Source organism: Tinamus guttatus, unplaced genomic scaffold (genome assembly GCF_059628265.1).
Source record: "Tinamus guttatus ecotype Peru unplaced genomic scaffold, ASM5962826v1 Tinamus_guttatus_pri_ptg000710l, whole genome shotgun sequence".
NCBI classification, from domain to species: Eukaryota; Metazoa; Chordata; class Aves; order Tinamiformes; family Tinamidae; genus Tinamus; species Tinamus guttatus.
The window spans coordinates 364,258-387,516 of record NW_028289244.1 but is presented as its reverse complement, the minus strand read 5'-3'; the positions used below and the strand labels follow the sequence as shown (position 1 = coordinate 387,516).

General features: G+C 49.6%; 1 protein-coding gene across 1 annotated transcript in view; it reads left to right on the top strand.

The window, feature by feature from the left end:
- Positions 1-1,249, top strand: part of KCTD16 (potassium channel tetramerization domain containing 16) — a 46,279-nt gene extending 45,030 nt beyond the window's left edge. Inside the window, exon 2 of the mRNA XM_010212612.2 lies at positions 699-1,249. Coding sequence (XP_010210914.2) covers positions 699-1,150 — 452 coding nt within the window. The 3' untranslated portion in view covers positions 1,151-1,249. The remainder of the gene's footprint in view (positions 1-698) is intronic.
- Positions 1,250-23,259: the final 22,010 nt, after the last annotated feature.

The following is a 23,259-nucleotide window of genomic DNA, read 5'->3' as shown; positions in this document are numbered from 1 at the left end:
TTGATGGGAAGATAGAGTTGGTTAGTGCGGCGGCTTCGAGTGAGGCTCAAAGGCTGCGCGCTGCCCGCAGTGTTTGCGGGGCCTGGCCGGGCGCGGGGGATCCCGGACACCTCCGCGCAGCAGAGCGGAGCCCGGGCCCTGCTGGCAGCGAGACCGCGGGTTCCCTCCCTCTGGCTCTTCAGGGCCTCTCCCGCTCCTGTCCGCACTCCGCAGCCAGAGCCGTGGGGCTCTGTACTGCCTCTGGCCTCCCACCCAGCCCCCTTTTCACTCCTCTGCCCTCTGAATAGTGGTGTTTCTGCCTCCCGGCTTGCCTTTGCTAGGCCCGTGATTGCTGCAGAGTCATTAAGTTCAATTAGTGTTTATTAGCTCTTAATTAACTAATAAAAGAGTTATTGAGCATTAATGCAGCTTATACTTCAAGTGGGTGAGGGACAGTGGGCTGCTTGTCTCTGCCCCCTGCAAACGCCTTGGGCCCAGCCCCATGTGTGGCGCTCCCGGCTCCGTCCTTCCCTGTGCCAGCGCTTCCCTCCCGTCGCGGCTGCGGCTCCAAGGCAGCTCTGCCCAAGTGGGGAGGTGGTCACGGGCGCCATACGAGGCGGGCGGGGGCCAAGCACCGCCCCAGGCTCCCAGCGGGGCCGTGTCCCTGCGAGGGCTCTGCGTGGCCACATGTAACGCTGGGCACTCTGCTCCTCTTGCAGGTGAGCCCTCCCGTTGGGCGTCCTCGCACTGCGACTGCTGCTGCAAGAATGGCAAGGGGGACAAGGAGGGTGAGAGCGGCACGTCGTGCAACGAGCTCTCCACGTCAAGCTGCGACAGCCAGTCGGAGGCCAGCTCCCCCCAGGAGACCGTCATTTGCGGCCCTGTCACCCGCCAGCCCAACATACAGACTCTGGACCGGCCGCCCAAGAAGGGCCCCGTGCAGCTGCTGCAGCAGTCCGAGATCCGCAGGAAGAGCGACCTGCTCCGAACTCTCACCTCGGGCTCCCGGGAGTCCAACTCCAGCAAGAAGAAGGCAGTGAAGGAAAAGCTTTCCATTGAGGAGGAGCTGGAGAAATGCATCCAGGATTTCCTCAAAATCAAAATCCCAGACAGGTTTCCAGAAAGGAAGCATCCCTGGCAATCTGAACTGCTGCGGAAGTACCATCTATAGGAGAGGGTGGGGAAGCGCAAAACCCGGTAACGTCTAGCGCGAGATCCTAAGTGACAGGAAAATCAATCCCAGTAATAATAACTTGTTAGGTCATGAGGAAAAAAAAATCCATCTCTGTAGTACTGCCTAATTTGACTACTTCACTCGAACGTTTATAGTTCTAGGGTAACAATTCTTTTCTGGTGGTGGAAGCACAATGACAAATGCTCTTGTTTGTGCACTCCAAGCGGTGGCACAAGCAGAGCCCTAGGGCAGAGCGGGGCTGGGCCAGGAGCCCCACGTGCTGGCAGGGCCAGGGCCCTGCGTGTCCCCGAGCGCCCGTGCCCGTCTCGGAAGCAAGCTCTGCCATGGCCGTTTACAATAGGCGTGTATGTGTGTGTATATATATATATATATATGTGTATATATATCTCTGTGTATATATATATGTGTATATATATATCAATCCATATTGCTTAAAGAGTTTCTGGCTCTCTCATAACTGCACTTTCTCAGGAAAGAGCAACTTAAGCAGCCTGTGGATGTTCCATTCCTTGGCGCCTTGAGGGTCGACTGGCAGAAAAGCTCCCTCCATTTTTGAGGTTTTCCTTTTTTTTTTTTTTCCTGGAACACTGTAAATGCCTTTCAGTGAGATCAGGGAAAAGCGAGAGGGTCTGTGTTGCCATCAGCAAAGCAGGGGGTTCGTTTTGGTGACCTTCCTTGTCTCTCCCCGCAGCCCTTTGCCTTCCTTAGGCCTCCTGGTGCCCGCGGGTGACCTGTGTGATAAGAGCCGCTGGGCGGGTGTAGTGGGCTGGTCTCTGCAGCCCAGCTACGTCCCCGGGCCCAGGGCAGCAGCAGGGAGAGCCCGTCCAACACGGGTGCCGCTGCCCTGAGAGGCTGCGGTTGGTGCCGTGCCGGGCACGGGGAGCAGCTGCCAGTGCTAGGGGTGGTGCCGCAGCAAAGAGAGCTGACAAGAAACCAGGCTAATGCCACACTGGAGGCGCTGGTGCCGTCGTCAGCTGCAGCGACACTCTGGAGCGGCTGCTTTGAGCCCTGCAGTGGCCCCGCCCCGCACGGGACCCTTGGAAGGACCAGCCCGGGACGGGGCAGGCGGTGGTGGCAGCGCAGGCTGAGGCAGCCCCGGCACAGACGAGGGCTGCGGGTTGTCCATGGTGCTTGCAAATCCTCAGGCCCACGGGAGCTCGGCTGGGACTGGGGCCGGATTGCAGCCACCCAGCACCAGCTAGGAACTACACCTGCTCTGGCACTCTGGTTTTGCAGGTTGGAGGTTTTGTTATTTATTTACTTGTTTGTTTATTTCCCCCCATTCCATCTCAGACCCATTGGGGTCTGTCAGCTCCTCGGGCTGGCACTTGCAGCTGTGGGCCCAACACCTCTATCCTGTCTCAACCCTGCTCAGCTCAGGCTACAGCCGCTGCTTGGCCTCTTCTCCTCCCTATCATCAGGAGTGTTTGGGCTCAGAACACAAGGGGCAGAATGTGACAGGGCACATGTGGGGCTTGTGCTCCCGCGTGCAGGTGTTCGGCTCGCACAGCGCTGCTCGGTGCTCAGTAACTGCAGAAAAACTGAGCCCAAGTGAAATGCTCCAGCCTGGGCTTGATTTATCCGGCCTCCCGGTCTCTGGTTTTAGATGAGGTGGTTATTGCTTTCCACTGCTGCAGAAATAAGTCTTGAGGTTTAATAATGACCAAACCTGTGGGAAAGCCTCCCGTCACGCTGCTGCTTAGGTAGAAGGCCGAGCGTAGGGGGCCGCATCCCACCAGTGCTCACCCCACGCCCGTGTCTGCGCAGGGCGCTGCTTGGCTCCAGCTCCGGGCGTGGGGCCGGTCGTGGCTCCTGGCCCAGGCCTAGCCACAGCCACGGGCTGGGCAGGCCGACGCCGGGGCCACCGCCTCCCTCACGCTGCGGCTGCTGCAGCTGCCATGGCTGCGATCCCTGCGCAGGAGCCCCGCAGGCTGCACCGGGACCGCAAGGGGCAACAAGGGAGGGAAGGGAAAGGAAGCCCAGGGTGGGGGAATTGCTATTGCAGGTGGTCTGTGAAGTGACTTTTTTTTAAAAAAAGGCCTTAAAACTCTGCTGCTCAATTCTCACCTGTTTGAGTGGAAGGACCTGCCTGTCCTGGGTATGGCTTGGGCTTTTCTACAGCAGCAAGTGCCGACTTGGGTCAGCAGAGACCCTTCCCTGCCGAAATGACAGTCTGTGGAGGGAACTGGGCACCAGAGCTACTGTCTGCCCACAGCGCAGACTAAGTGCAAGTGCTTCAGAAATGAGTTTAAGATGTATGTTGATACCAACAGGGCTGAGCCTCTACAAACCACTTTTTACCAGTAAAATGGGCAGCTCCATCAGTGGGGAGGGGGAGAGCCTGTGAGTATAGTAACATTCACCTCCCTCTCGACTGCTCACCACGTTCATTACGCTGCATGGTGCAGGCAAGCAGGGCTTGTATTTTTATTTTTTAAATATTATTTATTTTTGATGGCATTGCCTAGTCCATCTCTAGTTACCTCGTTTTAATCAGAGCTGCTTTACCTGCCGCTGACTGAGCGCTCAGGACACGGGGCTAAAGACATGTCATGAGTATCAAAAGGCCCCTTGGCGCAAGCATGGGGGACAGGGCGCTCGGCTCGCCTGGGCGCAGGCGGCTGCGCATTCGCCATTTGCCCTGGGCAGAAGCAAGCAGGCAGGTCAGCCCCACGGGGTCTGCTGTGGGCGCCAGATGCGCGGACAAGGCCGCTCAGCTGTGGCAGGGACCAGGCTGGGGCTGGATCCCGTTGCTGCTGCCTCACGGCCCCCTCGCTCCTGGCCCAGCCAGCGGCTCCAGGCTGGGGCCCTGTGGGGATCGTGGCATGAGAACTGCCCAGTCCTAGGGGTGCTTTATGCCCCAAGGGGATTTTGTAGCTTATAGTAAAAGAACAAAAAAAAAAAAAAAGCACTTTCAAATGATCTATATTATAAAAAAGTTTTTATTTTTCTTGGCATCAATATCACTTGGCTCAAACTCAGTTTTTAAGTTTGATATTGCAGCTTTTAAACTATAGAACAAAAAGGGAGGACTTGCACAGACAATGCGGGTCGGTGCGAGGGGGGGGGGTGACAGGACCCGACCCCGCTGGCCGCGACCGCAGTGTGCGGCAGCTCCGGGTGCCCGCAGGGTGGCTCCAGCCGCCCCGTGCACGGGTGCCCATGTGGCCGAGCCGGCACTGGGTGCCGCGCGAAGGGCCCTGCTTGGGCTGCACCTCCCAACACGCTGCCGTGTGCGGCCGCTCCCCCCGCGCAGTGGAGGCTGCAGTGGCCCCCACTGAGTTACCTCCTCCCGCGTGGCTCCTTGTACATAACTGTACTGTCAAGTGTTTACAGGTTATTTTGTGCGTAACTGTGGAGAAAACAAAGTTTTAGCTACCCATTTAAAGGAGTCAATCTTCCTGGAAGGTGTTTACAGAAATGAATGTGCTTAACGCCGTCATTGAGTCTGGTCCCACGCGAGTGCATGTCTGTGGTGTCCGTCCCACCAGTGCGGTTTTGGCAATATTCTGCAGTCTGTGAATAGCAAACACACATAAACTGCTGTGACTCTGGCAAATATAACTCAGTAACTGTTTCTACTGTGGTATGTTAAGAAAAACAATCAAGAAGTAGCTTTTAGCCTGCTGTAGTTCCCTAGTACAAGCAAGACCAAGAAAGAGAGAGCCGCTCTGGAAAACAAAACCCGAAGTGCCACCAGTGCCCTGGGGGTAGGCAGGGGACAGCACCTGCCGGGGCGCTCTGGTCCCACTACTAAAAAAAGCCCTCTATTTATAGAGGCCGTGACGCGGGCCGCGTCCGTCTCCCTTCTGTCCTTCTGCTCCAGTTCGCGGCTGGCAGAGGCGCCGACCTTCTCTTCAGGCCCCGCTTGAGCAATTGTGGCTCAGGCTCCTGGCCTGGGGCTTGGCTGGGCCTCCTGCCAGCACCGGGTCAAACTGCAACTTATTTGTGTCAAAAAAAAAAAAAAAAAAAAAACCCAGTGCATTCACACTGCAAGAGCACAGGCAAGAGTAATTCTATATCCTTCAACCATCATATATTAAAACATATATGCATATCCCTCTATGTATAGCTACATGCTGGCTTGCTCCCTTACTATGCTTTAACTCGTGGCCCCAGGGGCTGGAATGCGGGGAGGAAGGGGCAGAATGTGGCGGGGCACGAACGCAGGAACAGGCGGCACTGGCAGAGCAGGAGGGGCAGCACAGGCTGCAGCCGCAGGGCCAGAGCCGCCTCAGGGCTGCTGCGTGACCTCGGACCGCGGCCCGCCAGGAGCTGCCAAACATGGCGCTGCCGCAAGCGCAGGGCAGGAGCAGGTGCAGCACTGGGCTCCGTACCGCTGCTGCCTCCTCCCGTCAGTGCAACCCTCAGGGCAGACAGTGCTGGGAATCCCTCATGTGGATGCCATTCCCATCAGGAAGCCAAGCTGGGGACAAACCGGGCTGCAAGAGTCAGGAATGCAGGCGACTGCCCCTGCTGCTGCTCAATATCCTAATATCCTAGGCTGTTCTTTTTTTATTATTATTTGGCCTCTTTTGCTTTCATCTTTGCTCTTTGGCCATTCCTCAAGGGAAGCCCTGTCAGAGGTGGCCTTCCTGCAAGGAGGTGACAGATCCCGTCCCCGCAGCCCCCCAGGATATGGTGCTCCCGCAGAGCAGGTGTGGGCTGCAGCAGGAGCCTGCGGAGCAGCGAGTGGAGCGGGAAGCTCCATGGAGCGGAGCAGAGCAGAGCGCTCTGTGGGCAGCTGGGGCACATGGAGGGACTAGCCCTGCTGCCAGGCAGCGGTGCTCGGTGCAGCCTAGCCCAGGGCGCTCTGTGCTGGTACTGCAGCGCCCGCAGGTCCCATGTGCCTGCCTGTGGCTGTGCGGGTGACGAGCAGACCCCGAGCCAGCCGCGAGCCACGGACTCCGCTGCAGCAGCACCATGCTGCGACCACGCAAGCCCGGAAAAGGGCCGCGTGGCCGGGGGCACTGAGCAGCTCCGCGACCGGTGCTCAGGCTCCCTCCCTGCCCGCGGGAGAGCCCCCTCCTGATGCTGCTACTGCCAACTCATATTCAAAGCACCACAGGTTATTTCTCCGAGTTGACTTTTTTCCTGCCGACATATATCTGCATTACTGTGCGTGTTCAGTGCGGTATTGGGAACCAGTAAGTGAAAATAGCTGGCTCCAAGTGTCTGTGAAGATCTTGCACTTGTGTATGGAAAAGATCTTTGTGACTAATGGATTTTGTCTTTGCTGGTCAAATTTTTAAAAAAGGCAGTTTGGAATAAACAAAAAATGTAATTTTTTCTCTTTTTTTGATTTGTAAATGAAATCAAACAATTGTCTCCCCTTGCAAGTACTTGTTCAGCCATGCCTGTTCTGCCCCAGCTGTGGCTGTGGCTGCGCTGGAGTTGCTGAGCTGCGTCGCGGCCGTCACTGAGTCCTCGGGGCGCCCCCAGCCACCCCTCTCACCCTGCACTCGTGGCTGAGCGTGGCAGTGGCCCTGCTGATTCTGTGCGAAGTTGTATGAACAAAAGCCGTTAACAGAAAGCACAAGTGCTCTGGCTGACCGGAGGTGGCCAGGCGCCTTCCGCAGACACAGGGCTCCGAGAGTGGAGCCGCAGCCCCGCAAGCCCCCAGCGAGCGCTCAAGCCACGAGCAGCGCTGGGACCCGCCGCGTCCATCAGGCAGCCCAGCGCAGCGCTGCTGGAAGCAGCTCCACTCACCCAGACACCCACTCAAGCACTGTGAGGCACCGTAGGAGGTGTGACGGGGAATGCGGCGTGTCCGGCCGCAGTGCAGGAAGGAGCACACTCCTGCGCTGCGGGAGGAAAGCCCTCTAATGCCTGCCCTTGTTTCCCTGCAGTGTCCCCTGCTGCTTTCTCTCGAGGGCAGCACTAGCCTCGCTGCCTTGGCCTCTGACGCATGCCTTCCCGGCCACTCTCCTCCCTCCACCCCACGTGAGCCACTGCCTGAGGAGCCGACGGCTCCCGCCACGCTGTGGGTCGCAGCTCGGAGGCCACCCCCAAAGGAAGCTCATGCCTCCACAGGGGAGTCACGGCCCAGGACATGCAGAGTTGCTTCACTGGCGCCACAGAACACAAGTGTCAGGGGAGCGGAGCCAGGTGCTGCCTGCAGGGGTCTTGGCAGCAGCCAGGCCGTGTGCGGCGCTCCCGCCAGCAGCACTGGAGCAGGACCGGCAGGCGCGGGGCGAGCGCTCACCTTGCTTTGGGAAGCCAAACGGCACCGGCTGCTCCTGAGCACATCTTGCACATCTCCAGTGGGAAACTTCAGTGAAAGGCCGGCAGAGAAGGGCTGCCGGCCTGGCCCTGGCCACCCAAACCCAGGAACACGTCACCGGTTCTCAGTGATGAACCTGAGGTAGCTTCATGTGACAGAACAACTGACGCAGGAGGGTTTTCCTGTTCTGAGGGAGATGCTGGTACCACCTCCCAGCCCACCCCTGAACCTCACCAAGCAATGACACAGTAAACGGAGCGTCCCTTGGGGCCAGGACTGCAGGACCATGTGCGGCTGGGGGCAGCGAGACGTGGCTGCGTGTGTCCTCCCCCATGCACAGACCATACAGGAGCCGCGTTGGCAAGAACAGCCGACAGTCCCACGGCTGAGACTCAGCTTGAGGGAGCCAGGCTTTTCTTAACTAGTCCTTGAACATAAACAACTTCATACTTACCGGTTTCTGAGGCAGCTGCCAGCACTTGGAACAAACCAAGGGCTTCTGTGTGGAAGCCAAGGAGTCAGGTCAGCCCCCTGGTGCTGCAACTCGCTCCTTGTCTACCCAAACACAGGTAATTGCAAGGAAGGGGATAAAAAGCAGCATGGTGCTTTTCCAGCAGTTTCAGTTCTCTTTTGCTTCCTGGCAGCACATGTCATCGCTGCTGCAAATGGTCCATACCCCACCCATCTCCCAGATAAGAAATACAACCCAGATGTGGAATTTCAGCACAAATTGCAGTTTCCTGATATACAGGCAATCAAAAAAAAAGAAAAAAAAACAAAGCTAGAAACAAAAAATACTTTAAATTTGCAGCGATCATATTAGCTTCAGAGATGCCAAATTAGACTCTAAAACACAAATGTGATTTGGACTCATTTTTAAGAGCAGTCCCGCATTCTTTTTTAAGAGTTGTAAGTAAATAAATAAATAAAACATCTGCAGCACACTCGCAAACCAGCCCCCCCGACTACCATGGAGCAGCCAGGCTAGGGCGAACACGGGCAGGAAATTCCTCCTGACAGCCCCAGGAGCAGCCGAGCGCAGGTGCTCAAATTCTGCTGGTGCCAGAGCAGTGGATTAATACCTTGCATACTGCAAATATTTCACTTTAAGCATTAGTACCCGAATACCTCCTAGAGACAAGGTGGGATGACCCGAATTCAGGGCTGACTGATAGCAGCAGTTCCTGAAATACTAATCTTGTCCTCACCACCGGCAATTGGGAAGGCACGCTGAGGTACTCTTCTTCACTCTGTATTTTCAGGACTCAACCTGTGATATATAGAGTATTAAAGGTTAATGAAAAATGGGAACATATGTTCCCATAGATTGTATATAACCACTGTCAAGAACATAGTTCATTCACTTGTTCCTTGTTTGACCAGGACAGCATGAGAGCTGAAGACTTGGTCAGCTTACCTGAATTTTAACAAAGAGAAACACTATCCGGAATTTGCAATTTGGATCGCTCAATATTATGGGATGAAAGACCTGAATTTAGTGAGGATCAAGCTCATTTCCAGTCTGAAAGAGAACTCTCTGTATAAATGGAAAGCCCTGGGGTTTCACTCTGTTATTGCCTTGCCTTGGGGAAGCAGCTCTTGAGCCCAAGCTGAGCAGGGCCCAGCTCGGGCGCCTGCAGAGGTGAGTGTGAAACGTGACGGGAAAGCGGGACACTTCGAGCAGGAGGCTGCAGTGGCCTTGGAGGCATCATCCAGCCTGCCGTGCTTGCGGTTCTGTGCTGCAGGGAGAGCAGATGCCGCAGGTTAACTGGAGAGTGGAGACGGATTGGGTTGCAGCAACCGCTGGCTTGAGCGGCCCCGAGGGCCATGCGGGAGCTGACCCGCAGCCAGACTTGTGCTGCCAACACATGCAGCTCTGCTGCCTGCAACCTGCCTCTCCCCTCAGCTGCGTAAGAGGCACTTTTAGAGCAAAACACTCATTCCCATGTGCCTGCTGGCAGCAGAGAAATGCATTTGGAAGCAGCAGTGACTCTGAAAAACCAGCGTACTTGCACCCGCTAGCAGGTCCTACCACTACGTGGGTCTCCAGCTGTTACTTCATTGTGGCAGGAACTGAGAGCTAAAGCAAATTCAAACTACGTGTTTATTTAAGTATTTCTTTTATCTGAGAGAAAGCTCCTGCCACCTCAGCCCCTTTGATCCACACAGCTAATGAGCACTGGTCCCATCTGGTCTCTGGGCCGGAGCGCAGGTGGGAACGGCAGCGCCTGAAGCCAAGGGCATCGCACACTCACCATGAAGTGACTCGACTGGAGACGATGGCCTCACTGGGAAGCCAGGCCTGCAGGTCCGCATGGGTTCAGTAAGTGCCTCAAGCCAAAGGAGAAACCTGTAAGAGGCAGAGACAGGAGCCACATACTGAGACTCTCTGCACCATCCAACCAGGGAGACCTCCTCCGTGGGCACGTGGGGAGCCCTGAGCCACTGCAGCAGCCCCAGGGGCCAACGGGACTAAGCAGGAGCGAGGAACGGGAAGGCAGATTCCTGCTGCAGGGGGGCAGAGCCCACCAAAAATGTAACAGGTACCACCACCCACAATGACTTTTAGGCCCTTTCCTGTTGCTAGTGAAGATACAACATGCCCGTCATCCTCCGCAGCCAGGTAGGCCCAGCGAATGTGATGCTCGCAGCACAGGGCTTTTTCTGAACACAAGCAAGAGGTTTTCTTCACCATTTGAAACATGAGAGTTCAAGTGCAAACCCTGCCCCGAACAGGCAAGCCTGGCGGGTCGGGCGCAGCCCCATGCCGAGCAGCTCCCACGTGGCTTCCTGGGAAACCTCACTGAGCAAGTCGGGAGCGGGGCTGAGCATGGCTGGCCCTGCCGCGCTCGGCAGCGGGGCCGCTCCCGGAATGGTGAGTCACACAGCAACACAGCAATGATAAAAATACCACTAATAGCTGACAAATTAGCCAAAAACGCTCAGCATTTTTAAAGCGTATCGAATCAAATGAAACATGAAGTAATTTAACTGCATGTAAATTAGTTGCATCCTAAAGAAAAGCTTGTGAAAAATGATTTCATCAGAGACTCGTTAAAAATAACTAAACATATCGCTACTATAAACATGCTGTTTGTGGCATAAACTGTGCATTAGAAAGCTGCTTTATTTTTTCAAAAGCACATAGCACTGTATTTTCTATTAGACTTGGGGCCTGCTAGACTTCAAGGACCTTTCAGATGAAGCTCACTTTTTATACCCATTTTACGGGAAGGGAAACTGAGGCACAGCTCTATGATTTTCCTCCAGGGTTCACAGCATAATAGTGGTCAGGATGTACTAAAAACAATTCCATCTTACTTTGCTTCCAGTTAGGCACCTGTGCTGCACCCAGCTGCCAAATCTAAAACCATTTATCAGATTTTATTTAGTCTTCACTGAAGCAAAGCATTCACTGATTTCAAGATTTAGTGTTGACTTTCCCGGGAAGCCAATCCCTGTGACTCCTGTGAATGTCTGTTTACCATGAAATAGAGCTGGATGAGCAGAATGCAGGAAAACATCTGCTTCAGGGTCAGCCCTGCTCACTGTCCAGAGAGCCCTTACCAAGGGCTCCAGGTTCCACTCTGTGTTCAATTGTCTAACATTATTTAGCATATTTTGATGTAAACAAATTTTAGCATATGGGTTTGCTGGGCTGCTAAACATAAAATTATGAGATTGTTTCAGGGTTTGCTTTACCACCCCCCCACACCTCTTCTATAATCCTAAAATCCTGCAGATTGCAAGATTAAGAATTTACTGGCTTTCTGAAACCAAGACAGTGACTACCTAGTGAGGTCTGAGATCTCTTGATAGAGAGAGATGTAGCCACAAAAGCAGATCCAAGGTTTTTCCTGGGGTGGGAAGAGCAGGGCTCGGCCCGGCAGCTGCCTCCCTTGCTCAGCACCAGCTTCCTGGGGGTGCACTCACCAACTGCGCTCTGCGGGGCCGGAGACGAGGTGCAAAGACAGAGGTGAGCTGAACCCTGATAACGTCTCTGCACTGAATGAAGTTATTTCACGCAGCTGCTGAAGTTATTTTGCTGTCCCTGCTCAACAAGCAGCAGCACCAAGCAAATGGCAGGAGGCGAAGATCCTGACAAGGGAGTGGGCGAAGTGAACGGAGCCCATCTTTCACTTTGCTCTCCCTCGGCAAGAATAAGGTGCCCTCAGCTTAAAGGAGAGAAATGAGAGTCTAACTTTATTATTACCTTCCCCTCAGCCCCCGCTCCCCCTCTTTATAAATTGAGATAAAAAGAAGATAAGGCAGAACAACAGATGAACAGGAGCAGATAAAGGGCTCTGAGTAAGTAATGGACTACACGCATTGATTTCCTCCACAGGAATGACCTTGGCTGTCCCTTTGAAGATAAATCAGCACTTTCTCTTTTATTTAGTCACAAATGTTAACCCCTGATCACGTTAGCCAGCCTGTTACGCCACAGTCCTTTGGCGCTAAGGCTGAAGGGGCGCAGGCGTTTGTAGACACATTAGTTGAAGTGTAATTTCTGCCTTGTCTATAATCTTGCCTGGGCTAGCTGCAACTATTATTAAGCTAGTCTGCTCGTTTTTAAAAACTCAATGAACACATCTAATGTGTGCAATTTTAACATAATGTACTGGGAATAGTACATAGTTTAGTGATATTACCAGTGTTAAAATAAACGGTGCTACTCACATATAGCTCAGAGCTTTTCCTTTCGCCATCTGCCCCACAGAACTGATCTTGAGCTGTAATCGTGCACTAAAACCACAGAATTTCATCTTGTTCCTTCTTTTGCCAGAAGATGCTCTGCCTTGTTGTGAGCACCAAAGAGCAGCAGAATTTTACTTCCGTTGTGACTTGGCTCGTGTAGGTAGCCACGCACAGGGATGGGCACCAAGCGCGCTCACATACCACGTATGCTCGGGACATCCACCTGTGCCAGAGCCACAAAGAGGGAAGAAACCTGATTCCCGCTGCTGCCAGCAGAGTTCTCCCTGGTTCCTTTCATTAAGGAATTAATCCGGCCACACCGGGAGAGCCGGAGGGCACCCCAGTTGAAACAAATGGTGGTAACAAACGCGTCCTTAGGCACGACGGTAGCAAATGCGGAGGACACAGCAAGGCTGCGGGTCTGTACTAAGAATAACCCATGTGTGACTGCCAGCTAATACTGTCTGGCATCTGGACTTCTAAATTACAACTAAACCTTGAAGTATAACCCGGGATGGGCAACAGCAAAGGTCACTGCCCACACAGGCAGCAGCAGAGGAATTAAAAGCTTGCCTCTCAAATCCCTTCGTTAAGAGCAACATTAACCGGGATGCTTCCAGCCATCCTTTCCATCTGCGCGGCCGGTCCAGCCTGGGCCGAGCTGACCTGCACACCGGGTGCCCTCATCAGGCCTCATGCCAGCAGGATCCACTGGCCCTGGAAGAGACCTGCTGAATTAGCACTGGTGGCAGCAGCAGTAGAGGGAAAAAGAACAAACCCCAACAATCCTCTCTTCTTTCCTGATAAAAGCTTTAAGGGAAAAAAAAATAGCCCCGACTTCAGTACCAAGATTTAATCCCCTAGAATTCAGATGTTTAGATACCTTCAACCACTTCATTCCCTGTCTCTGCTTTCCCTTTAACTTTGTATCCTGCTTATGGCTCCCATTTTTGCATGAATTCTCCCATACACAGCTACTGCCTCCTATTTGTCACTAGACTGCAATTTAGCTCTTTAGGCTGCCCACAAATCTATTCTATTGATCCAATTTATTTTCTACAGAAATATTCCCAGTCTTCGCCACCCTTTGTGCATTCTTGCCTATGCAACTTTCAGCTAATGCAAGACTGAAGGTTTTCCCTCGTAACTTACTTTTTTTTTAAAATCACTCACATTTTCCTTTATATGCGGGTCAAACTGCACTGAACACAAAAACGTTCTTCATCTCTTCACCTCTGCTCCTGCTTCATGCTGCTTGTTATACCTGTATTGCGTGGCAGTTTAATCCTCTTCTGCTTCCAGTAAGTGTGAATGTAGCTGGTTATCCTGTTTGATGGAGATCTGAACAGGAGACGAGCGACAGCCTTCATCTTCTTTAAACTTTGGGTGAGGGATTCAGGCAGATCTGCAGCCCAGATCAGAGTCCAGCATATTTCCATCACCTGCGGGACCCAACACGAGGAGTCACGACAGCTCAGGGCTGTGTCTCAGGCCAGGATACTACTCCAAGAAATAGAGGGAATATTGACTTCTCTCTACAGATCATCTTGGGTCTGCTCAGGATCCAAGGGCACAAACTAACCAGTAGACTACAGAAGGAATGGGAAGGTTTCATTCCTGATCAAGGCTCTGCAGGAAGGAATGAGACTTTTTGGGCCAGAAAGTTAAAATAATTAGGGTCTAACTCAGTAATTGAACTGAAATATCAACTTCTGGCCTCTTTTCAGGAATGGTCTGTGCATTTTCTGTTTACTAATGAATGAAAAGATTATAAACACCATTATTTCCCCATAACCAATAAATCTGGCCTTGATTTTGGACAAAGTGTGCTAGGATCAGCAGGAAGGGCAAGGAACAGTGAGGACATCCCCAAGCGAAGGAACATGCTACACCTATTCCACCTGAGCACTGAGCCCAGCTTCAATAAATTAAACTGAATTTGCTCCTTTGAGCTGCCTCTTTATCAAGTATTAAATCATTCTGTAACATCAGCTCTAGCGAAATATCTAGCTGTTACGGCTTGTGGGACAACAGGTTATCTGTCTTTGCTCAATACTCAGAGCTATAACCAGCATCTTATTCTTCAGACTAGAGTTTATAAAACAAAGACTTGGGGAAATAAAGCCTTTTGTAACCTCTTCCAGCTACTAATTCAAGCCCTGAAGCAGGAAAATGGCATTCCCTTTAGATCTACCTGCTAGGGATATGAAAGTTATTCTGCTTGTTATAAATTCCTTAATATTGTATTTAAGTTCTTTCTGAAAGGACAAAACAGGTAAGATCTGTTTTTCAGTGATCAGTTCTCCAGGCAGACCCAATTTTCATCCTGCAGCTACATTTCAGCTCTGTTATAACTAATATTCTCCCCCAGGTTACATCTTCAAAGGCATCCCAAATCATGTATTTAAATGATAACAAAAAAATTCCCCTAACTCCTTGAAGTTAATGATCTTCATTTTCATTTTCCATGTATTTCTCTCCTTATAATAGCCATTTGCTAAATCTTCAAGAGATTTTTTTTTTATAGTTTCAGTGAAGGAATATTTGCATAATTATTAGTGCATAATCTACTTTAATAGTCCCACTGATTTTTACTATTACAACTAAATAGATGTGGTGTCGAATTTAGCCATAGGAAATTCTGGGCACTTCTTGAGCAAATACTGTGTCTGCTGGAAAAAGAAACTGAACCTGATCTCTCCTCCAAGCAGAAAACTGTCAACATCAAAAAAAGAACAAAAATGATGCTGACATATAGTGCAGCCAGGAAGGCTGACTAACGTCCCCAACCTCCGCACCCCTACGCTTCTCACACTGCCATCTGCTTTGGCCCGATTCCTTGGAAATCGGCACAGAGAAGATGAGAGCACTCGCGAGGCCGGGGAAAGCAGCGCGCCATGGAGCGGAGGTGCCCTAGAGCCAAGCGCCATGTGGGATCACGCAGCGCCGTGTAGGATCACGCAGTGCTGTGTAGGATCACGCAGCGCCGCACAGGAGCACGCAGCGCTGTCAGGGGCATCATGCAGGATCACACAGCACTATGTAGGTGCACACAGTGTTGTGCAGGATCACGCACGGCCACGCAGGAATCCCGCAGCACCGCGTGGCATCACGCAGACCGTGCACGCAGCGCCACAAGGATTTTGCTGGGGCTGGGGGTCGCGGGCATCCATGCAGCCCCCGCAGGCCGGGTACAGTCCTCTGCCCCCAGCACGGCTGAGCATGGAGCAGCGCACGGGGCCGGCAAGGACGCAGAGCCGGGCTCGAGGCCCCACAGTGCCTGGCTTGGCACCATCCTGGCACCGCTGGTGCTCACCAACAGCTGTTCGCAGATCAACGTCTAAAATAAAACAACGTTCCTCCCTGAACGGGAGTCGCTTAGAACAAGACACATTTCAGCGTTAGTTATTTTATCGTACATTAAATGAGGGTGCTCAGGAAAAAAATAAAAGCCGCAAAACTGAGAAAAAAAAAAAAAAGCAATGCAGGCAAGCATCAGCGCGCAGCTCTGCGCTGCTGTACCATGTCGTCCGCGCATCAGATTTTACCTGCATCAGACAAAGGTTTTGATGCAGTGCAAAGGCCTCCTGCTGTTGCCTCCTGCCTCAAGGAGCTGCAGAGGCACCGTTCTGGTGCTTCATGTGGAGGCAGCACAGCAGCACTCATAGGCAAACAATAACCAAGCAGTTCCGAGAGGAAACACTTCATGTAGCTGGTGCTCAGGCTTCAAGAAACTCACGAATCTTGAAGAAGAAAAGGATTAAAGCAGGAGAAATGTAGCCTAGTTTTGAACCACGTCTTCTGGAAGGTCAGGAAATGCCTGTCTGTGAGCAGTTATACGATGCTCTCCCTCGGAAAACCCTGACATGCCCTGGTCAATGTTACATCGATTTTTGGACACTGCTGATACAGGTAAGTAACAAAGAAACATAACGGCTCATATGAAATGTGCAGCTCTGCCTTGTGATCCTGATGGTGGGGAGAGGCAGTTTGTTTATTCTCACTACCAGCAGCGTGTCCATTTCTTCTCCTTTTCTCCAAGTTGTCCAATTTAAACCATTTTCCCCCAGTTGTGAAATTTAAAAGGGAAAGTCAATGATGAGAAGCACCATACGGCATGTTAGGTTACTGCAGCAGGGAAAAATCCCAGCTGCTCCGAGCGTTTTGCACCAGGTATAGTCAGTCCCCCATCTACACCACTTTTTGCAATGTGTTTGTTCTTTTCACTGTACTATTGACTTCAGCTTCCTGAGAGCACTTTTATCTATCTTTTTTACCTGACACGAGACAGGAAACGTCTGTCTTTCCAGATGAAATTATTGCACCTCTTCATCATCCATCCCCAGGCAGAGACAGTTCTTGTCTTGCTGATGCCATTATGAGAAAACTAGATGCACCATTAACAGGTTCAGAGCAGCAGGACTCAGCGATCACCGGCCCTGAAAATGTAGTAAAAGGGAAATTATCACTTATGATTATTATTGCTTACGTGCTACCCTGGGAGATGAGAGTCACCAGAGAGACTCAGAACCTGTGATGCCCCTTCCTCACTGAGATGTGTTTCTCTCGAAAGAGGACCCATGGGCAGCAGTTGGCAGGACACCGCAGGCTCAGAGCCTGGGTGGAATTTGTACTATCGGAGAACAGTGCCGGCACCCCAACTTGGGATCTATACTGCTGCAGTCTTGCCTCATTGAATTGACTTGAAAACATATAAAAGGAATCCCCTAAACTAAGAACACAGAAGTACTTGGCTGCTGTGACAACAAAAGCTATACAAGGAAACAACTAAGAATTTTTGAGAGAAAACATCGGGCTTCTGATATTTTCCAGCCAGATCAAATTCTCTATAGAAACTGTCATTTCTAGAGATATTTTTTTAGACTCTTCTAACAGATACTGATAAATATTCTTCTCCTTGGGGCTTGTCAAGAATTGAGGTGATTGATACTCTGCTCAGGAGGTAGGCAAAAATGTTCTGTACAGTATCTGCCAGTGGGACAGACCACATAAATAACAGCCTAAGGCTAATCTGTACTAAAGTGTTTTTTTTAATATTTAAAATTGCTGCAATAGCAATTCAGGTATAAATCATATTCTTTATGAAAGCTACAATAAAGATCTTCTGCCCTGTAAAATCTGAAAAATAAGTAAGAAAAGCCAAATATCTCAAATATTTGATGCATGGTATGGCACACAGTGCGGTATGAATGCACCTTTAGAACTGTTTATGAAAATGTCAATGATGAATTCATATTATTTACTAAAAATATCAACATGTTTTAATTAAGAGATTCCTCCAGTCTGATCTTGTAGGCTGGAAATGCCTGTTTTATCCAGATTTTAGCTCAAGCCTGAAGTTTAACTCATGATGCCTTATTAGGAGGAAAGTCTCAAGAGTAAAATAATTCTGTTCTTTAAATAATATATTATATGATCACTTCTTACATATTTTCAGATGGAATTTAAATACTTGTGCATAGCTCTAGACAGCAAAAGGATTAGCTGACCACTTTTTCCCCTCTACTAACTAAAGAATTCAAAAGCGCAAATGTTTCCAGACCATGGCACTACTGGTCCAGACTCTCAGGCACTATAGCCCTCAGCTCCATATTGCACTTAATGTCTGTCATTCTTTCCTTTTACACACAATTCCCATTGAAATGAAGAAGAACTACTTACACGATGGGCACATGCAGTCTCTGAGATATAAAATAATACAGAGGAATTAAAATTTGATGGGTGAGTAGGTTCAGCGAGAAGTAGACATGAACAGACACCACAGAATGCAGGAACTGTTTTTGTCTTTTCTGTCTAGACCTTTTAATACTTCTGTGCCAGGCACTAGTCTGTGCTCTTCCAGGCTTAGCCCAGGCACCTCCACCCCACCTTTTCTGCAGGATCACCTAATTACTCAAAGCCTACTCTCCCTACACTGTCAAGGATGTGGGAGGATCATTTAAAAAGTGTTTTAAAGTAGCGGCCAAGCTTTAGGTATCTGAATTTCCTCCTGAAGGAGCTCTATTTCATTACAGAAGCCGCATGAAATTTTTGCATCCGTCTGAAGATGGATATTGTGAATAGCCCTTGGGTGTTTAACTTCTCAGATCACTCCTTTAGATAAGAAGTTGTATGAAGAAGGAGGTCTAGATTCATATTTTTATCATGATCTGTTTCAGTGCTTTTACCTCTTGACTATTTCAGAAGATCCTGTACTGATTCACATCCATATAAATACATGATAAAAGCATACATGATAAAAGCATTAACACATGCCAGAATTTGATGCGTCTGATACACTATCAGTTTTGCTTGGGAGATGACATGCTAATAATGAACATCCCTCTGTTTGTTACACTACTTATTCTACTCTAGGGATTTAAGACTTCTGAAACAGTATACAGTATTCCAGATTTGTTCTTGGGTAACAGGCAATATGTAACATTAATTGTTAGCCTTTCAGCTATATACAGGCAACAGCAGTAGAAGCTTATGACTTTTTTTGAACAGAACATGTCAGAATAGCATGATTAAATATTGCTGCCATATTCCAGAATTGTGCATACTGCAATCCTCATTTTTTTTTCCAACAGTTTTGATGGTTCCTTATTTCCATAATAACAGATAAACAGCCACGCAGTACAAGGCTATAATTTCATTGATTGTTCCTGGCAACCTTGTATACTGTGACAGCTCCTGCAGCTCAAGCAATTTCTCACTTGCAGCTAAAGATGGAACACCTCTGTGTTACACAGGCTCATATTTTACATGCAATCTGTTTACATTTCACTTCTACAAAATAAAAATAGAAAGATCACATAAGAACCTGATACTTCATTTTCCCTGAGCTGCAGGAAGTCATCAAAGGTGCCCAAATGGAGACACGTCGTCTTCTCTGGTCTCCAGTACTCCTCCCTCTCCTGTCTCACCTTACAAGGATCAATCCATCCTCCTTGTGACTTCAGGTGAATATTGAGAGAAGAGAAAGTTCCCCTTGGAAAGGGAGCTGATGTACAGCTGGAAACCAGGGCAGGCCTGTCCTCCTGAGCTGGCTCCGAGGGCTTCCGAGGTGATGGCTCTGCCCTCACCGGATCTGTTGGGACACAGCGTACCAAAGAGTGGAGCTAAGCAACTGGAAGGTTCAGAACTGTCTGCTTTGCTCTGCTCCCTGCCTTTCTAACCTCACTGGGGGACAAGCACACCGGAACACAAATGTGACACCGTGGGGTTTACGTTAGGAATGTTCATGGCAAGGATCACTGAAGCATGGGTGTACAAAACCTAGTGCTATCTTCTGCACGATGGACAAATGATTGGAGTCCTCCCTTCTAGATGGTGCAGCTGTAAGGAATAGCTTCTGGAAAAACAGATTTATTGGTGTGATTTGGTCTTATGTGGCTAGAACAGTGTTTATAAAATATTTAAAGCTTGACTTTGCAACAACAGAATGAGTTAAACAATATGTGGGTCTTCATTAGTGCTATTAAATATGCAGGTTTTGTCTTGTCCCTCCATTTTCCCTCAGGAAAAACTGTCCCAGATCATTAGTTAATAATTATTTCTTCAGTATAAAATCAGATTCCTCGAGTTAGCACTACTGGTTATGAATTTAAGATTATGCATAAACCTGCATGCATTTGCTCCATATTTAAGTCATTCTTCCTGCTATTCATCCAAAACCTCATCAGAACAGATAATAAACCACTTCATGAACAGATGCGCCACTTATTCATCTAGTTCTATAATGATAATGAAGAAAATTTAATCTGGAGTGTCTATGGAAGATGATCTAAAAGACAGATTGGTATGAATAATAAAGACACTACACAAAATTTAAAAACTGACATGAAAAGGCAATCATTAACTACTCTGCAGTACTGCCTTTGATACAGTCCAACAGTGTATAAAAACAAGCACCTCTTGGGTGTTGGACTCCACAAGGAGTTACTGTTTCTACAGATGTAAATGCTCTAAATTGCTTTTTCTTTAAAGAAGTATAAAAAATAATTCCTCTTACAGCTGGAAGCAACATCTGACATTGCAAAATGATGAAAATATGTTGCTGAGAAATTAGCTATTTCAGACACATTCAAGGTGAACATAATAATGTATGTAGCAGAATATCTATCCAAGAAAAAAGAAAAGGCAAACACAAGTGGAAATCTGTGAAACCAACTTGCTCTGAACAGCCATTTACCTCTTGTTAGTGAGATATCCATTTATCTGTTCCTCAGATATGCAGCTATTGATTCTTGTCAATAGAAAAAAAACAGGAATGCAACAGAGGCAGGAGACACTTGTCGATGAGTAATTTCTTAGACTAATGGAGCTGTACAGCTATGTGACTTCTGTTAACTGTTGAAAAGATCCCTAAGAATCCCCAAGTATCTTTGAAGACAAAAAGCAACTGCATTCAGTGTTGGTGAAATGCCCTAGACTGACAACTACTGTTCCATGTATTCCCAGCAGAAAAAAAAACACAAACTGTATAGTGAGAGCTTTCCTGATGATATGCTAATAAAAGCAAAAATAAAACAAAGCAGAAGAGATTGCTGGGGGGACAACAGGATATCACAGTCTGACATCCATGAAGCTGTATGCACTCCGAGGCTGGGCTGGCCACCCGTTCAGCATTAATGAACATGCCGTTCACGGGGAGCACACGGCTGGACCAGGGAAGGCACCGTGTGCTTCTCCAAGGACGGGCGAGAAGTGTCACAAGAGCAGAACAGGGGACACTACCAAACACAGCTCCACATAAGTAGTCATTAACTAAGCTGTATGGGAAAAGTTAGGCCTGGAGGGGGGCAATGCTGCTGTCTTTGAGCGGGAGGGAAGTTGAAACCATGAAATCCCCAGTAGAGAAATCTGTGAGCAGAGGAACGTGCTCTAGACCCCTGCACCAGAAGCGGTCGCGCACTCGAGGCCACGCAGGGCCCAGCGCTGCTCTGGAGAGACAGCGCTCATGGCGCCTGGCCCTCAGCGCCGCGTCCCCAGGGCCCTGCGTCGCACGGGCCTGCACTCACCGCTTCGCACAGGGCGGCTGCACCGCTGCGCTCGGGCCACAGGTGCTGGTGGCACTGGCCGCGCTGGCACGGCGGGGCACCGGGCGCAGGAGGGCGAGTGGCCCCAAGCCCCAGCACCTCGCTGCTCTTGTGCCAGGGAGGCTGGCAGCAGCGCAGGCCCTGGGGCAGGGGCTGCCTCCTCCCTCCCTCCCTCCCTTCCTTCCTCCTGCGCCCCGCGAGAGGAGCCCGAGCTCGCGGACAGGCTGTGCTCCCTGCCCCGGCCCCTTGGTGCTCCCGCCATCCCACACAAGTAAGAAAAGCAGAGCTGGACCTGACTGTGAGCAGCGCAGGAAAGCCGAGAGAGAGCTTGGTGGCGCGGACAGAGGTTAGCATCTGCACAAGCACTGCTTGGAATCCCTTGCATGAACCCCCTGCGTCGTCCCCTCCCTTTCAGCCTATTCTTATATCCTCTGTGCTGGGCTCCCACACATCCTTAACTGACAGAGCTGAAATTATTCCCAATAGGAAATGACCCTGAGAGGAAAAAGTTCCGTAACACTAAATCTTCCTTTCAACAGTTTGTCAGCAAAGAAATAATGTTTTTAGCACCAAAAATACTGCCAGCCTCTTTCAGCATCTGTCACAATAGCAGCAGCAGTCGCCACTGCCACAAATTCCGGGTTAAGGAGACAGGAAGTTTAAAAATGCTGTTTGAGAGAACAATGTGAAAATGGGTTTCTCTTTTATGTGAGGTCCTTCAACACATATATATACACCCAGCAGCAGTACATAAGGGCAAGGATCCAACCCAGCATATAGATGGGTCTAAGAATTTACTATGAAATTGTTACACGGCTGTGAGGGTCAGGAGTGGCTAAGAGAGAGTTTCTTCAACCTGTGATGTTTGCTTGCCAAAATCCGTGTCAAATCCTGGTTTATCAGCTTTGATTCAGTTTTCCCAATGATTTCAATAGAAGTAGGATTTGCTTTACTTCACCGAACTCTTATCTTAACCTACACATTTCTGATTCAGCGGGACGGCCTCCTTATCCTGGTCATTCATCAAAAGAGAGAAGGACACAGTAGTATCTGTGGGGGCTCAGACCTAGCATGTGTTAGTGCAAATACATCAACGGGATTTAGCTAGCAACTTTTTCACACATTTGCCGTGGCAACATCCAAACATATCAGCTAGGCCAGAGTCCTATTTGCTGGATACACTTGTGCTGGTCTCCTAGTCAGGAAAAGGGTATTAAAAGAAACTATAAATGTGTAATAACATAATGTTAAGAAGGGCAAATCCTTATACATCACCAGCCCAGAAACACTGTGATTCTTTTTTGCCCTCCTTCCTCCCACAACCACAACTGGCTGTGGTACGTGCCATCTTTTACCTGGGGCTGCCAGCAATCATGACAGATGCCCGAGATTGCCGTGAATCCTCAAGAGAGGAGCAGGTGAACCAGTGCCTGCAACCACTCGAGACTCCTGTTTCCTTGACCATGATGAGATTTACGGCCACTCACAAGCGACATCCAACTGAACAGTGCGGGAGATGCAGGGCCACCTACATGCTCGCCTCCTTGGCGATCATGTCAGATCTAGAACCCTGAAATGAAATGAAAATAAAAATGTATCAAAATAAGTTATCTATTAGTTGTATAGGTTCTGTAACTGCAACCGCTAGCCTTTCATGCAGTAGTTTTCAGTACTTTCTGCAAGTTCTCTTTTTCTCAAGGGTGTAGCATGAGTTCGGTGACAAAACACATATAATCTTCAAGTGATGTCTCACTTGTTTTAATAGTTTGCTTTGTTCTTAGGATAGCTTCAAAACAGGACACACATCCTCCCAAGGATAAATAACCGCTTGAGCAGTCTACAGCAATTTGTCAGGGAGAACGACCCAAGACTAGTTTAAGTTCATAAGGTGTATTGTGAGTTACCATTAGAAAGTAACAGTAACTCTCACAGGCTGGAAATAACAAATTGTTTTGAAATATATAATGATCCAGGCTAAGTCAGAGATGAACAGATGAAGAATTACAGACAAAGCTGTTGCTCAACTGAGAAGCATGAAACTCTATTTTGAGAGGAAATCTGCTAACGTGGTAACACGGATATAGGGAAGGAAGAGCCTCTAGATGATTTCCATTTATGGC